Source organism: Macrosteles quadrilineatus, unplaced genomic scaffold (assembly GCF_028750875.1).
Source record: "Macrosteles quadrilineatus isolate MER2022 unplaced genomic scaffold, UCM_ALF_1.0 Scaffold_1__1_contigs__length_201487025, whole genome shotgun sequence".
Lineage (NCBI taxonomy): Eukaryota > Metazoa > Arthropoda > Insecta > Hemiptera > Cicadellidae > Macrosteles > Macrosteles quadrilineatus.
This window is the reverse complement of record NW_026542594.1, coordinates 121,744,102-121,759,300: the sequence shown is the minus strand read 5'-3', so window position 1 is coordinate 121,759,300 and position 15,199 is coordinate 121,744,102. Positions and strand designations below refer to the sequence as shown.

Below are 15,199 nucleotides of genomic sequence, written 5' to 3'. Positions count from 1 at the left end.
AAATATTACGACCCTATATAAAAAAAAATTAAAATAATAAGTTTGCCACTCAATTTAATTGAAAAAAATATATATTATGATTCGGTTGTTGTCACTCTCTCTGTCACTTTCAGCTGATAGGTCTAACTGTCAAAAGTGACCAAAAACGCACGATATAAGTAGTTTTGAAGAAAGTGTCACTTTGAAATTCTAGCATTAGCCAATCGCGAGTTTGTATCGTGGGGTGATGTCTATTGTTTACGAAGCGCGGAGCAGACAGCCCGGCTCGGCTGTCACCCATTGCCAACATCACAACGCCAAATACTCTACAATTCCCTCAATCTTTATTGCTTTAAGTTCTGGACTCAAATAGGTCCAGGACTTATAGATCCTGGAGTTTCAGAGATAGATCCCCGTCTCAGCAAGACGATTTAGATCCGAGAGCTTATTTGAGTCCTGGACTCATTAAGTCCAGGACTTATAGATCTGGAGCTCAGCAACCGGCCCTAATAGTGTTTACTATATTGAATAACACACATATATACAGACACCATGAGATTGTTAATAATATAGATTATCAAATTAACAAAGGAAATATGTAAAGTCTATTTCCACTATCGTACTTACAATACCAAAAACATTACGTTAGTATTTTTAGTTTTAGACATATTGTGGTATGTTGCAATTTTTCACTAAATAAAAAAACCTAGATTCTAATTTCTCTATTTTACCATACCCTAAAATCCATTAAAATATGTAATTTAAAGGGAATGTTGCTGGAAGTCAACAGTCCCGGAAGATCAAATAATTTATACCTGTGCCGCTAGGTCAAAAACTACAATGTTTGCAGTGTCTGTAGATCAAAAGTCCCAGTAAGTCAAATAATACAGCCCGAGCTAAAAACGTGGTCTATGTTAAAGCAATTGACTTATTGGGAATTTGACCTAATGCAACAGCAGTTTTAATATAACGAAATACGGTAAAATACAAGTTCAGTTTCGCTGAGTCAACAGTGCCGGAAGATCAAAAGCAATAAAAGTGAACGTCGATTCAGTGTAAAGTAGACCTCCTGCAACGCTTACTACACCAACAAAACTCGCTTTTAGTTACTTCGTGTTTTGTCATAATTAGAATAGAGCTAAAATTATCATATTTGGTACATAGCTTATCTATTAATGCTTCTGGCCAACTGTTTGGCCAACACTGTAAATAGGTATAGCCTTTCGTCAAAATTTGTGGCATAAAATACCCGCAAGGACGATCTGAAAATGTCTGGTTATTATATACGTTTGTAAAAGGAGATCCATTGAATTGTAGAACTATTTTATGAGTTATAATGTAGTCTACATATAAACTGTGTAAATGTATTACGCCTCGGAAGGGTTGAAACCTGTCCAAACTATCATATATACTATTAAAACGTAAATGGGGGTTTTTCACGATTCTGAATCAACCAGACGATGGATTTTCATTAGTTTTGTGTTGAAAGAAAGACAATTTTGAGAACTAGGGAATTTCAAAGCCATAATTTAAAATTAGTGTCCCAGTTTTTTATAAATTAAGTTTTAGTTTTTAAAACGTCTAGCAGCCGATGCTAACCTTCTCCAATAAGTCAATGCTTCTAGCTAGCTTTTAGTACAATATAATTTGCTTAACACAACAGCTGTAACATTCAGCATTTGTGACACAAATTCAGCATTTGGAAGAAAATTCAAATAAATACTTATGGTTGGCTTATTTATACTATGTGTAATGCTGACCATTGATACATTTAATTCTTCGGTACGAGGATGGCAGATTAATTAAATATGCATAGTAAAATACAGTAGTAGGATGTTCAAATTATTTTTTAAAGTATTCTTTGTAATCATCGATTTGTTTTAGTCCAATATAATTTGTTTTAACTAACAGCTGGTTGAATGTGCTATGTATACTTATAAAAAGCAAAGCCCTCACTGACACACTCACTCTCACTCACTCATCATCACTAATTCTCCCACTTCCCATTTACCTAGGAGGCTGAAATTCGATACACCGATTCTTTGGGCATTAAATAGGAAAACTAAGTAATTTTTATTATGATAGGACATTCGAGCTTCGCCCCAGTAGGACGTGATTGAGCCATGCGAATACTTATGAAGTTAAACGGGGCAAAGCCCGCGGGTACAGCTAGTATTGTATAAACCTATTGTTAGGAAAGTTTTTTTCATCTATCTAGGCTATTGAACGAATTTAACATATTCAGTATAGCCTATAACATTCTTTTAGCAAATTTCTCCTATGTGGAATATGCTATTACACTAAGTTTCATGATAAGGCCTACATCTGAGACTGATTTATTTTTTAGTGTAGATGTACCAAGAAGCTAAAAACCCTAGTTGTTACGATGTGTTTTATAAAAATATAAATGTATGTGTATGTCCAAAAGCGTGATGACTTGAATAAAAAAATCTGACTAGGCTATGATGAAATTTGGTACTAACACAGAGAAGTAAGGAACAGATGATTCACTCCATGGTACACTTGAGTGATGTCTAGCACTTGAGGGCAAAGTCCAACACTGTCCCCCTCGAAAGTAAACCTATGTTCATTCAAAAGAGTTTACAAACCAGCATGACCGGATTATTCAAACGGGGTATTATAAAGTATCAATTGGGTTTTCCCATTTTGGCGAATGCCCCTATAGGGAAGTGTAGCTACAGTAGAGTCCTGCAAACTCGGCGTAATGTGGACTGGAAAGGTGCCGAGTTTGTGAAATGCCGGGTTATCGGGAACTAGGGTTAAAAATAAGAATCATACAATTTTTAAGCTTATTACCTCCCTCTTTCATTTATATTTATAATACAAGTTAGTATTAAGTTATCAGATATAGTACAACAAATCCTTGGTACGAGCTGCAAATGATTTGACTTGAGTCCATGTTTAACTCAGACTAAAAAAATCACAAATTTTCTGAGCCAGTTGATGGCCGAGTTATCCAGACTGCCAGGTTATCGAGTGCCGAGTTTGCGGGACTCTACTGTATTACCATAGATGGCACGGTAAGACCTGGAGCCGGGACAGATATACTTTTTTAATTTGATGTCCCTAGAGGCCAAAAACACTATTCATTCAAATGTTTATATATGTATATCGTCCATGAACGCGATAACTTGAGTAATTTTTCTCCGATTTTGATGAAATTTGGTTTGAAGGTGTAAGGCAACATAAACTTGAATGAGTTTGCGAACCTCAACCAGTATGATCAGATCATTGGAACAGGGGTTTACGGGGGGTTTTATGGGGTAAAAAATTGTTTTTCTCATTTTTGACCCTCAAAACACAACATTTTCCAATTTATATCTAGACCATTTTAAAGAGCTTAAAAAAACAAACAATTTAGTATTCCAAAGTGTTTTTGTACAAATTATTGGTTACGGAGAAAATTCAAAAAATTGCAAATTTAAAATTCCCATGTCATTCATTCTTATGGAGAATATTGTAAAATGTTGTAGTTTGCTTGTTTATGGAAATATGTTGATCAAACTTGGCAAATTTATTTATTTTATAGTAGGCTACTAATAATTCCCACGGCCTCGTAGAGGTCATCATCGTCTTCCGCAGTGACAGAAAAGTTGTCGTCGTCGTCTTGGGTGTTTGTGGCAATAGCGGTAATTTTTGAACGTGCGGGCGTTGTTGTTATTGAATTAATTCAAAGAAAGGTACAGCTCAATTTATTATTGGTAAGTTTACTAATGAAAAATGGTTTATGTTGTATGTAGGGGTCTCAATCCCGGGCCTTCAATCCAATCCCAGGATTTTTGGATTTGTCTCATCTGATCCCGGGATTATATTATTTTATGATTTTAACTTTTCAGCCATTTTCAATGAGCGTGAAGTCCCCTTGTTGAGTCCTCTAATGTTTTAAACTAACCTTACCAGTTTTATACCAGTGTTACCAGTGTTATTTTGTCGTTTTCTAAGTAAAGTAATGTTACCACACGGAACTTCCATCACCTATCTTTCTTATTTACAATGTATAAATGTTGATGTGTCACTTTAGAATTTGATAAATACATAAAAAACACAAGCAACCGTACTCGGACGTAGCCTGCTTCCGTCATGCTGCTTTACTGAACACTTTGCCAAGATACACAGCTAGAAATTTGACTACTAAGAATAATATGCTAATACTAGCTGTGTACCCGTTCTACGCACGGGGATCTTATAATATTCAGTTGAAACCTTCTTATATAACGAACAGCAGTTGGTTTGCATATTTTAAGATATGCTGGCCAAACTATTATACATAGCTTCATTTTATGTTGTTTTTTGTTGTTCCGGATCGGTATGACAATCAATAAAAGGTTAAATTACCTCTGTGTCTGCCGGTCGATCCTATAACGGTAGGCTTACTTTTATTTTTACTATCTGATCTCGTTTGCATGGCTCAATCACGTCCTGGTTGAAGTTCGTTCGCTACGCTCACTCACCTGTATGTTGGAGCTCGTTCGCTGCGCTCACTTTCCTTCAGGTTAGCTCGTTCGCTACGCTCACTTGCCTTCAGGTTAGCTCGTTCGCTACGCTCACTCGCCTCCAGGTTGCAAATTAGCTGTTGTCATAAATGTAAAAGAAATAATAGTGCTAGTGCTGCACCCTGTTGGTAATCCTTGTAACTTTAATGCTATTGAACATCACAGAACAGAACCAACTTGTTTAATTGAAACAGCTGTTAAGATTCAATAATTTCATTTCTCATAAGGTTAACATGGGCTTCCAGAAATTCCACGTCAAAAATCGACAAAAACTTGATTTTCAAGGGTTTACTGTTAAATATCTAACTGTCTCATATTCGATGAAATACGTCTAAAACCATCTCATATATGTATAGTATTTGGAAAATAAGTTTCAGGCGGGACAGTGCTATAGTTATTGAGGAGTAGTTGTAATAAAGTGCGTATTTTAGCGTTACCAAGAGAATGACAGATAGACAGACAGACAGACAGACAGACAGACAGACAGAAATTGAGATAAGGTTTGATTCGGTTTCTCTGACCTATGAAATGTAAAAATAACCAAAAAGTTCATTATTCTAAGCAATGTACAGACAAAACTCTAATTTTATTTATATAGATGGATACTAAATAAATCAAAATATAAAGATAAAAAATAATATGGGAAGAATCACCAGTTGCAGCGTGAAATTTTTATGTTGACTGACAGTAAGGGCCCTATTACACGACGTCGCCGGTTACTGTACGGGCAGCCAGTCTCAACACCAGAAGTCACCAGGAGTGAGACCTACCCCCAAAGTTCCTCAAATCCAGTGTCTACATACATTCAGCGCTTGTTGAAGGACAAAGTGCTCTGTTATCCGCGTCTTACCTCTTCAGTTTAAAAAATGTCCAGTGAACAAACATTAGTGAATAAACGGGAAAAAGATGCAGGGAAAGGAAAGACGACTCAGTGAAAGGAAGCCAGTCTAGTGTAAAATGTAGTGGTGAAAAAGATACCACTACATTTCCCTTGGGGGTTCACGTGCATTTTCCTTGCTCGTCTCCTCCTTTTCCTCAACAAAAGAGCAAGAAGTAGCATTTCTTCATATTTTTCCGACATTACGTTCACTCAACAATCTGAACTTGCAGAACACAAAAATACAGTGGTGGCTGTGTGTAATATGTGCCATTTAATTCATACCCAGCGAAAAATCTTGGTAACCAGTGGTTACTCGTCTGGTCACGGGGCAGAATCACCGGTCAGTCACCAAAGGCTGGTGACGCAACCGGTGATCATAGTGTAATAGGCGCCGTAAGAACCAGTGCCCACCAACCAGTCAGGTCACCGGTGACGTCGCCTGGTGACCAAGTGTAATAGGGCTCTAATAAAACAATTTAAGGGACAAACAACAAACTATCTGCTTGTAACATGTGTACGAAGAACATATTTTATTATTATAAAGAACTTTAATTACCACACTAAAAACCAAATACGAAAAAAAACTTATACACCCTAAAAATTTAATCAATCTTAATAATAAAATAATAATGGTGTGTTTATAGGTTAATTTGTAGGCCTTCAATATTATTAGGAAAATAATACTTCAATTACTGATTGCCATGTTATGTTTGCCACATCAATTGCGTTGTTTGCGTTTAATGTCAAAAGGAAAACTCAAAATGACTTGTACTTTAATTAATTTCTAACTAATGTAGGCCTAATAAGTAATAACATCTACAGAAAATAAAATAAATCAAACAATGTCAAATACACTTAAAACATAATATATTTTACACTACGTTCGCCTATTGAGTTTAATGTTAATTAAATTGTCCAATCAAAATAGATCACAACTTAGGCTAATACCATATTTCATAAAAATAAATTTATCGTCATTTAAGTAGGCCTAAATAGTATATGTGTTTCAAGTGCTATTGGACGTATTTTTATTTATTTTCGTAAGTAAAAATCTTCAAATCCACAAAAAGATTAATATAAACATAGGTTTTGCAATCCCATTAATCCCGGGATCAAAAGACGCCAATCCCGGGATTTCTAGGTATCAAAAACTGACCGGGATCTCGGGATTGAGACCCCTAGTTGTATGAGTTTCTTAAGTGTGAAGTAGGGATGGATTGGTTATGAAATTTCAGGAAATTTTCGGGGGGAAAATATTCCCGATTATCGGGACAGGATTACAATTGATTCAGGAATTTTTTGGGACGGGATTTGATCCGATCAATGGCGATTTTGCCACTTAGCGAGTGACAATGACGCCGCTATAGCAATAGATGTTCACGATAGTTCCGCGAACGCAGGAGGCAAAGTCTTTTCGAATATTGCGCCAAGACCGCGGAGTCATACCGACAATCATGCTGAGACCGCGAATCATACCAACGATCATGTCGTGACCGCGGAGTCACGACATTCGCGCCATGTCCGCGAAGTCATACTGACGATCATGCCGTGACCGTGACTGACGATCGCGTCGTGTCCACAGAGTCATACCAACGATCACGCCGAGTCATACCGACCATCACGCCATGACTGTGAGCCATACTGACGATCATGCCGTGACCGCGGAGTCATACTGACGATCGCGCTGTGACCGCAGAGGCATACCAACGATCCCGTCATGACTGCAAGTCATACCGACGATCACGCCGTGACCGCGGAGTTATTTCGACGATCACGCCGTGACCGCGGAGTTATTTCGACGATCACGCCGTGACAGCGGAGTTATTTCGACGATCAGGCCGTGACCGCTGAGTCATTTAGATGATCACACCGTGACTGCGAGTCACAAGTTTCTATACCTGTGTTAATTTTTACCCACTTTTTAGTTTTATAGATCAGTACCACAAATGGTAAAAATTGATTTTGTTTTTCTTGTTTGGGAACTGCAATACTCACGATTTCTTTTAATGCACAGAAAAAATTCCCGTCTCGTCCCGAACCAAAAATTCAATCTCGGCCATCCCTATTGTGAAGTATTGTATTAACAAAAGTTGAGTTTTATGTGAAAAATGCTTATTTATAACAGGGTATCGGTATCAGAATCGACACTGATACCAATGGTCAAGTATCTGTGGTATCGAGGATCGACACGTCGCTTGTAAGAATCCAATCAAGCAAAAGGAAATCTGCCAAATCAACAGGTTTTCTGTGGCAGGGGTATTTTTTTCTTTCATTAATTTAACATTACCTCCTATATTTAAAAAGTTATGGTATATTTTACTGTTAGCTAATAAAAATTACATTTTACAACACATTGTTAAATTAAATTTTGTTTTAAAAACGTTGTAAATATATTAAGTTACACATATGAGTACCTAATCAAATGATCAAGAGCATAAAAACTTTATCCCTACCTCCCATACCCATCATGCCCATTCCCATTGGTCCGCCTAATGGTGGTGGGCCACCCATCATGGGTCCCATGACTGGGGCTGCAGACGCAGGCATTGATGAGGATACTGTTGTTGCACTAGCAGCTGTACTGGTTACTGAAGTTGATGAACTTGTTACACTTGTACTACCTGCAATTTGTAATACAAAAATGGAATAGTACAAATTTGTCATTCAAGACATTAGTTTTGTTGAGCAAAAATCATACGTTAGGACTACTGATCAGATCAAGACAAAGTAAAGCTTTAGATTTAACTATGCAACAAGAAATCACTAGTGTTATATACAGGGTGTTTTTTTAAAAACTTGCATCTTTATTTATGTAAAAACCGCAATAGATAGAAATATGCAGTTTGCGGGAATCATCTATTGACGTAAGGGGACCAATTGTTTTGAATTCAATGTTACATTCACATTCCCCCCCTTTCCCCCCCTGCCCCCAACTTATTTTTTTAAATAGCAAGGTACCCCTTGTGACATATCAAATAAAAGAGCATAAAAAAAGAAAATGTTTGATGAAAAAAAATTTAAAATCGGTTCATAAATTTGTGAGATATTCCCCCCTCACCCCCCCGGAACTTATTTTTTTTTAATAGCAAAGTACCCCTTGTGACATATCAAATGAAAGAGCATGAAAAAAGAAAATTTTTGGTGAAAAAAAAATTAAAATCGGCTCATGAATTTATGAGATAATCACCCCCCTTTTCCCCTACCCATAACTTGTTTTTTTAATAGCAAGGTACCCGCCCTTGTGACATATCAAATGAAAAATAAATTTCACCAAAATTTTTCTTTTTTTATGCTCTTTCATTTGATATGTCACAAGGGGTACTTTGCTATTAAAAAAAATTAAGTTCCGGGGGGGTAAGGGGGGGAATATCTCACAAATTTATGAACCGATTTTCAATTTTTTTTCATCAAACATTTTCTTTTTTCATGCTCTTTAATTTGATATGTCACAAGGGGTACCTTGCTATTTAAAAAAATTAAGTTGGGGGCAGGGGGGGAAAGGGGGGGAATGTGAATGTAACGTTGAATTCAAAACAATTGGTCCCCCTACGTCAATAGAAGATTTCTGCAAACTGCATATTTCTATCTATTGCGGTTTTTACATAAATAAAGATGCAAGTTTTTAAAAAAACACCCTGTATGATTATACTAGCAGAGTACCCGTCCTTCGTACGGGGTTGGAATATAAGTATAAAATGCTTATTGCAGTTATACTCAAGCTTTGCATTTGCAATAAGGGAGGACACAGTTTGATAAAATTTGCTTTTTTAAATTTACAGTATTCTATTGTAGTACCTGGGGACCGAGCTTTGCTCGGAGAAAATCATTAGTTCACTCTGAAAGCAGTCTTAGTATCGGAGATACATAAATCTGTTCCCAAACTCCACACGGCTCGCCTTTACAACGTCCTACACCATTTCCTACGTCATGGACCTGTTTCCCTCCATTCCCATAGCACTTTAAGATTGTAGATACCTTAATCTAATTGTTATTAACAGTTCCCACACTCCGGACAGCTCGCCTTGACTACTTCCTTCACCACTTCCAACGTAGCGGACCTGTTTTTCTCCCTTCCCATAGCATTTCAGAATTGCAGATACGTTAAACTAATCGTCATAAACAGTTCCCACACTCCATACTAATCACCTTTACTACTTCCTTCACCACTTCCTATGTCGCAAACATGTTTCCCTCCCTTCCCATTGCATTTAAAGATTGCAGATACCTTAATCTAATTGTCATAAACAGTTCCCACACTCCGGACAACTCGCCTTGACTACTTCCGTCACCACTTCCTACGTCGCGGACCTGTTTCCCTCCCTTCCCATAGCATTTTAGGATAGCCCATACCCTTATCTAATCGTCATAAACAGTTCCCACACTCCGGACAGCTCGCCTTGACTACTTCCTTCACCACTTCCTACGTCACGGACCTGTTTCCCTCCCTTCCCATAGCATTTTAGGATTGCAGATACCCTAATCTTATCGTCATAAACAGTCCCCACACTCCGGACTGCTCGCATTTACTACTTCCTTCATCACTTCCTACGTCACGGACCTGTTTCCCTCTATTCCCATAGCATTTTATGATTGCCTTTACTACTTCCTTCACTACTTCCTACGTCACGGACCTGTTTCCTTCCCTTCCCATAGCATTTTAGGATTGCAGATACCTTAATGTATTCGTCATAAACAGATCCTAGACTTCGCACTGCTACCCTTGACTACAATGTCTCGAGTAATCTTAAGTATAATCAATCTTTGGTATAATCTTTGCTCAATTATTTACAAGTGATGTTTTTCCTTTTGTACTGTATTTGTAATTTGCTAGTATACTGTGGGTAGTTGGTTTATTATGAACACGTGCTACAACTTCAAGTCTTTTGTTTACCTTTTCCTTGTTATTTAATTCAACCAACATGGTTACTTAGCAACCCATAAGACTAATGTTAAAAAAATGTGACTTTCAGTTTCGTTTTTCTACGTAATTAGATTTTTGTTGGCAGTTCTAACTGCATGAAACTTGTTTTTAGGCCACACATCTGCCATAGCCATAATGTTCTACCACTTCACCCAAACAATAGAGAAAAATAAATTATCAACAATTCGCAAAATATCACAAATTATTCATGAAATGAAAAACATAAACATAACTGTAAACAATCCTACTTTGACAGTTTTCATTGTGAATCACAGTTTTTTGTTGCTGCTTAGTTCAAATTAGCTGTTTTCATAAATGCAAAAAAAATAATGCTGCACCCTGTTGGTAAATCTTATAACTTTTTAATGCTTTTCCATATCATAGAACCAATTTTTTTGGTTGAAACAGCTGACTAAATTCTTTAATTCCCTTTAAATATGAATACTCATAAGGTTAACATGGGGAATTACAGAGCCACTGGGGCGGAGCCCGGAAGGATTTTTGAGATAAGAATATGCCTATATGTTAATCGGGAATGTAAGCTATCATCATGCCATATTTCAGCCCAATCCGTCCAGTGGTTTATGCGTGATTGAACTTCAAACACACAAACAAACAAACAAACAAACACACAAACTTTCACATCTTATCTTACTAATATTATAAATGTGAAAGTTTGTGTGTTTGTGTGTTTGAAGTTCAATCACACATTAATTACTGGATGGATTGGGCTCAAATTTGGCATGATGATAGCTCACATTCCCGATTAACATATAGGCATATTTTTATCTCAAAAATCCTTTCGGGCTCCGCCCCAGTGGCTCTAGAGTTTCCCATGTTAACCTTATGAGTATTCATATTTAACCCTCCGAGTGTTATGTGTCGTAAAATCGACACATAACACACTTTGTGTAGTGTTTTGTGTCGATTTTTCGACTCACAAACACTGTTTACGGCGAAGGCTCTATGACTGACAAAATCAGATTGAACTGGATCGAGTTAGGTATCGTTTTATTTGGCAGAGTCTAAGCTTTCTCCCGAGGTCTGTCTCTAAGCGCTTTTTTTCTCAAGCCGATCATAATTGTAGCAGACAGCTGACGTGCGTATTTGTAAACAGCTTGGTTAACCTCGCACCGATGACTGATGTGTTTTATTACGTTTATCATTGTTTTAGTGTTAAAAATCAAAAGTAGTGATATACGTGGTGCATTATAAGAAGATTTAAGTGATTTTGAAGGGCTGGTTGATGATCCTGAAGAAGTAGGTAGTGATATTGATGTAAATTATCAGCCAGATTCCTAGCTATGGTTAGGCTATGCATTCTTAGCTAAACGCTATGTACCGAAATCTGTTTTTTGCCCATAACTTATTTATTTGCAAATCTACTTCCTTATATTATTATATATTTGGAATCCTCATAAAATTCTGAATGAAGTGGCTATTTTAAAATATTTGTAGACCTATAAATTATAACAATTTATTGAGCGCAAACATAAATTTTTTTCATTTATTTTATAATTTTTGAGAAATATTAACCTCACAAAAATTGTTGAACATTTTTTGTAATGTTTTATATGTTACATTGAAGCCCATAATTTTCCAAACAAAATTATATATAAAACAGTATACTTTACATTGTTTTTAAGTTTCTAAGATACATTTTAATAAAACCCTGCGATTGCGCAATAAATGGGCGAACATTAAGACCAAAACTAGAGACACTTGGAGGGTTAAAGGGAATTAAGTCAGCTGTTTCAACTAAAAAAGTTGGTTCTATGATATGCAAAAGCATTAAAAAGTTATAAGATTTACCAACAGGGTGCAGCACTATTATTTTAACAGCTAATTTCAACGAAGCAGTAACAAAAAACTGTGATACGCAATGAGAACTGTCTGTTTACAGTTATGTTTATGTTTTTAATTTCACGAATAATTTGTGATATTTTGTGAATCTTTAAATTTATTTTTTCTATTGTTTGGGTGAAGTGGTAGATCATTATGGCTATAGTAGATGTGTAATACTATAGTATACCGTAAATTTAAAGAAGCAAATTTTATCATACTTTGTCCTCCCTCATTGCAAACGCTAAGCTTGAGTATAACTGTACTAAGCATTTTATACTTATATGCCAATCCCGACGGGTACTCTGCTAGTTTATAATATTAGTAAGATCTGTTAGTCTGGACTTGTTAATTAATTTTATTTCTATTTACAGCTGATGTAATATTTACAATTCTAAGATTGAGAAATTAATAAAAACAAGACTTTATTTTTAGTTATTATAATTATATGTTACAATTATTTAATTCAATAAGTATGTAACAATGGCGACTCAGAGGTGAAAAAAGATTAGGCATTACTTACAAGCTTGAAGAAAACAGGACATTCTAAATGGATAATCAAGAAGTGACTGAACATAACAAAGCAATATTGGAAACATTACAAGCCCAAACTGCTGCTCTTGCCCATTTAGTAAGACAACTTGCAAGTCCTAGACCAGAAAACAATGGAGAAGACAGTAAAGTCACAACACCTATCTTAAATTCTTCAATAACCTTTGAATCTTTCGATGAAAAAGTGGAAACATTAAAATCTTATAAAGAGAGATTAGAAAACTTCTTTGAACTGAAAAAGTTACATGGAGAGTCATAATAAATCAAGGAAACAAAAGCAAGAATATTGATACATGCACTCGGTGAAAAATATTATTCCCTTCTATCAAGTTTAACAGCACCTGACCTTCCATCTTCAAAAGACTATGAAATCTTGACTGATTTACTGGAGAAACAGCTCTGTCCACAGACAAATGTTCTCACAGAACGACACACATTTGTATCAAGGGAACAAGGTACTAATGAATCATTTTCTCAATACATTACGATTTTAAAAAAGCTCTCTATATCTTCAAAATGGAATTGCCAAAAAACAATTGTGGGAAACCAGTAAATAGCATTTTAAAAGCACAATTTATTTGTGGACTTCGTAACAGTGAAATTCGGGAACAGATTCTCCAGCAAGGAAACGACATCAGTTTTGAAAAAGCAGTTGAAATTTCACTAGCAATTGAAGCTGCTAAAATACAAAACAAGTTATACGGTACCGATACAGATGTTAAACAAATTTCTAAATCAAGATCATCGAAAAATGTGTATCATTTCGATTCTATGAGAAATAAAGCTAGAAAAAGCCAACAATCGACAACTTAGATGGAACTATTGCATATTTTGACTACTTTCTTATTCAAGGGCATTCTTTTGAAGAGTGCTATCAAAGACTAGAAAAGTGTCTCCAGACGTTGAGGAAATATGGTTTACATGTAAACATGAATAAGTGCAAATTGTTTCAATCTGAAATAAATTACCTCGGACATCGTATAACAAGTCAAGGTGTCACTAAATGTCAAAATAAAATAAAAGCTGTTACGAAAGCACCTCGTCCAACTAATGTAGAGGAAGTTAGATCATTTCTCGGGTTGGCACTGTACTATGCGAAGTTCATTCCAAATGCATCTTCAATAATTCATCCATTAACTTCTAAAGAAAGATGTTAAGTTGAAATGGAATAACAAATATGAAAACCCTTTCAATTAAATCAAAGAAGAAATCACAAGTGATAGAGTGTTGACTCCATTCAATCCGGACTATCCTGTTACGTTAGCTACGGATGCAGGACCTACTGGTCTTTCAGCAGTACTGTCCCATGTCATAAATGGTCAAGAAAAACCCATCGCATTTGCTTCCAGATCCTTAACTAAAAGTGAAGCGGCTTATAGTCAACTTGACAAAGAAGCCACTGCTGTGTATTGGGGTATTAACCCTCCAAGTGTCCATAGTTTAGGCCTTAATGTCCGCCTATTTTTGGCGCATTTGCAAGGTTTTTTTAAAACGGATCTGAGAAGCTTAAAACAATGTTAATTCTACTGTTCTATATACCATTTTGTTTGGAAAATCATGGGCTTCAATATTATACATAAAACATAAGGAACATTTGTTTCAAAAAAATGTTTTTGGTAAAAAAAAATATTTTGGAAAATTTTCAAAAAAAAAATAAGTTTGCGTTTGATATAAATTATAGGCCTATAAATATTTGAAAATTTGTTCTAAATTTTATGAGGATTACAAATATATAATAATATAAGGAAGTAGATTTGCAAATAAATAAGTTATGGGCAAAAAACAGATTTCAGTACATAGCGTTTAGCTAAGAATGCATAGCCTAACCATAGCTAGGAATCTGGCCTATAATTTACATCAATATCACTACCTACTTCTTCAGGATCATCAACCAGCCCTTCAAAATCACTTAAATCTTCTTATAATGCACCACGTATATCACTACTTTTGATTTTTAACACTAAAACAATGATAAACGTAATAAAACACATCAGTCATCGGTCTGAGGTTAACCTAGCTGTTTACAAATAGGCACGTCAGCTGTCTGCTACAATATTTTCGGAACTAAAATGAATAGCGCTTAGAGACAGACCTCCGGAGAAAGCTCTGAATCTAACAAAAAGAACGATACCTAACTCGATCCAGTTCAATCCGATTCAGTCAGTCATAGAGCCTTCGCCATAAACGATGTTCGTGTGTTGAAAAATCGACAAGTGACACTACACAAAGTGTGTCGTGAGTCGATTTTTCGACAAGTGACGCTCGGAGGGTTAAGAGATTTTACCAGTATCTTTACGGCAGAAAATGTATATTGATTGTAGATAACAAGCCACTTCAACAAATATTCAATCCAAGGAAAGCCATGCCAGTCATCTCAGCACATTGATTATTAAGGTACGCCCAATTCTTAAGTGCATTCGATTACGAAATCAAACAGAGACCATCAAAAGAACATACAAATGAAGACTACTTTTCTCGAAACCAAATTCCTCTGGATGTAAAGTTGGTGAA

At 36.0% G+C, this 15,199-nt stretch overlaps 1 protein-coding gene across 1 annotated transcript in view; it reads right to left on the bottom strand.

Annotated features, from left to right (window-relative positions):
• Positions 1 to 15,199, bottom strand: part of LOC128984075 (transcription elongation regulator 1) — a 176,631-nt gene that overhangs the window by 130,351 nt on the left and 31,081 nt on the right. The window contains exon 6 of the mRNA XM_054403360.1: positions 7,827 to 7,994. Within this exon, the coding sequence (XP_054259335.1) occupies positions 7,827 to 7,994 (168 nt within the window). The remainder of the gene's footprint in view (positions 1 to 7,826; positions 7,995 to 15,199) is intronic.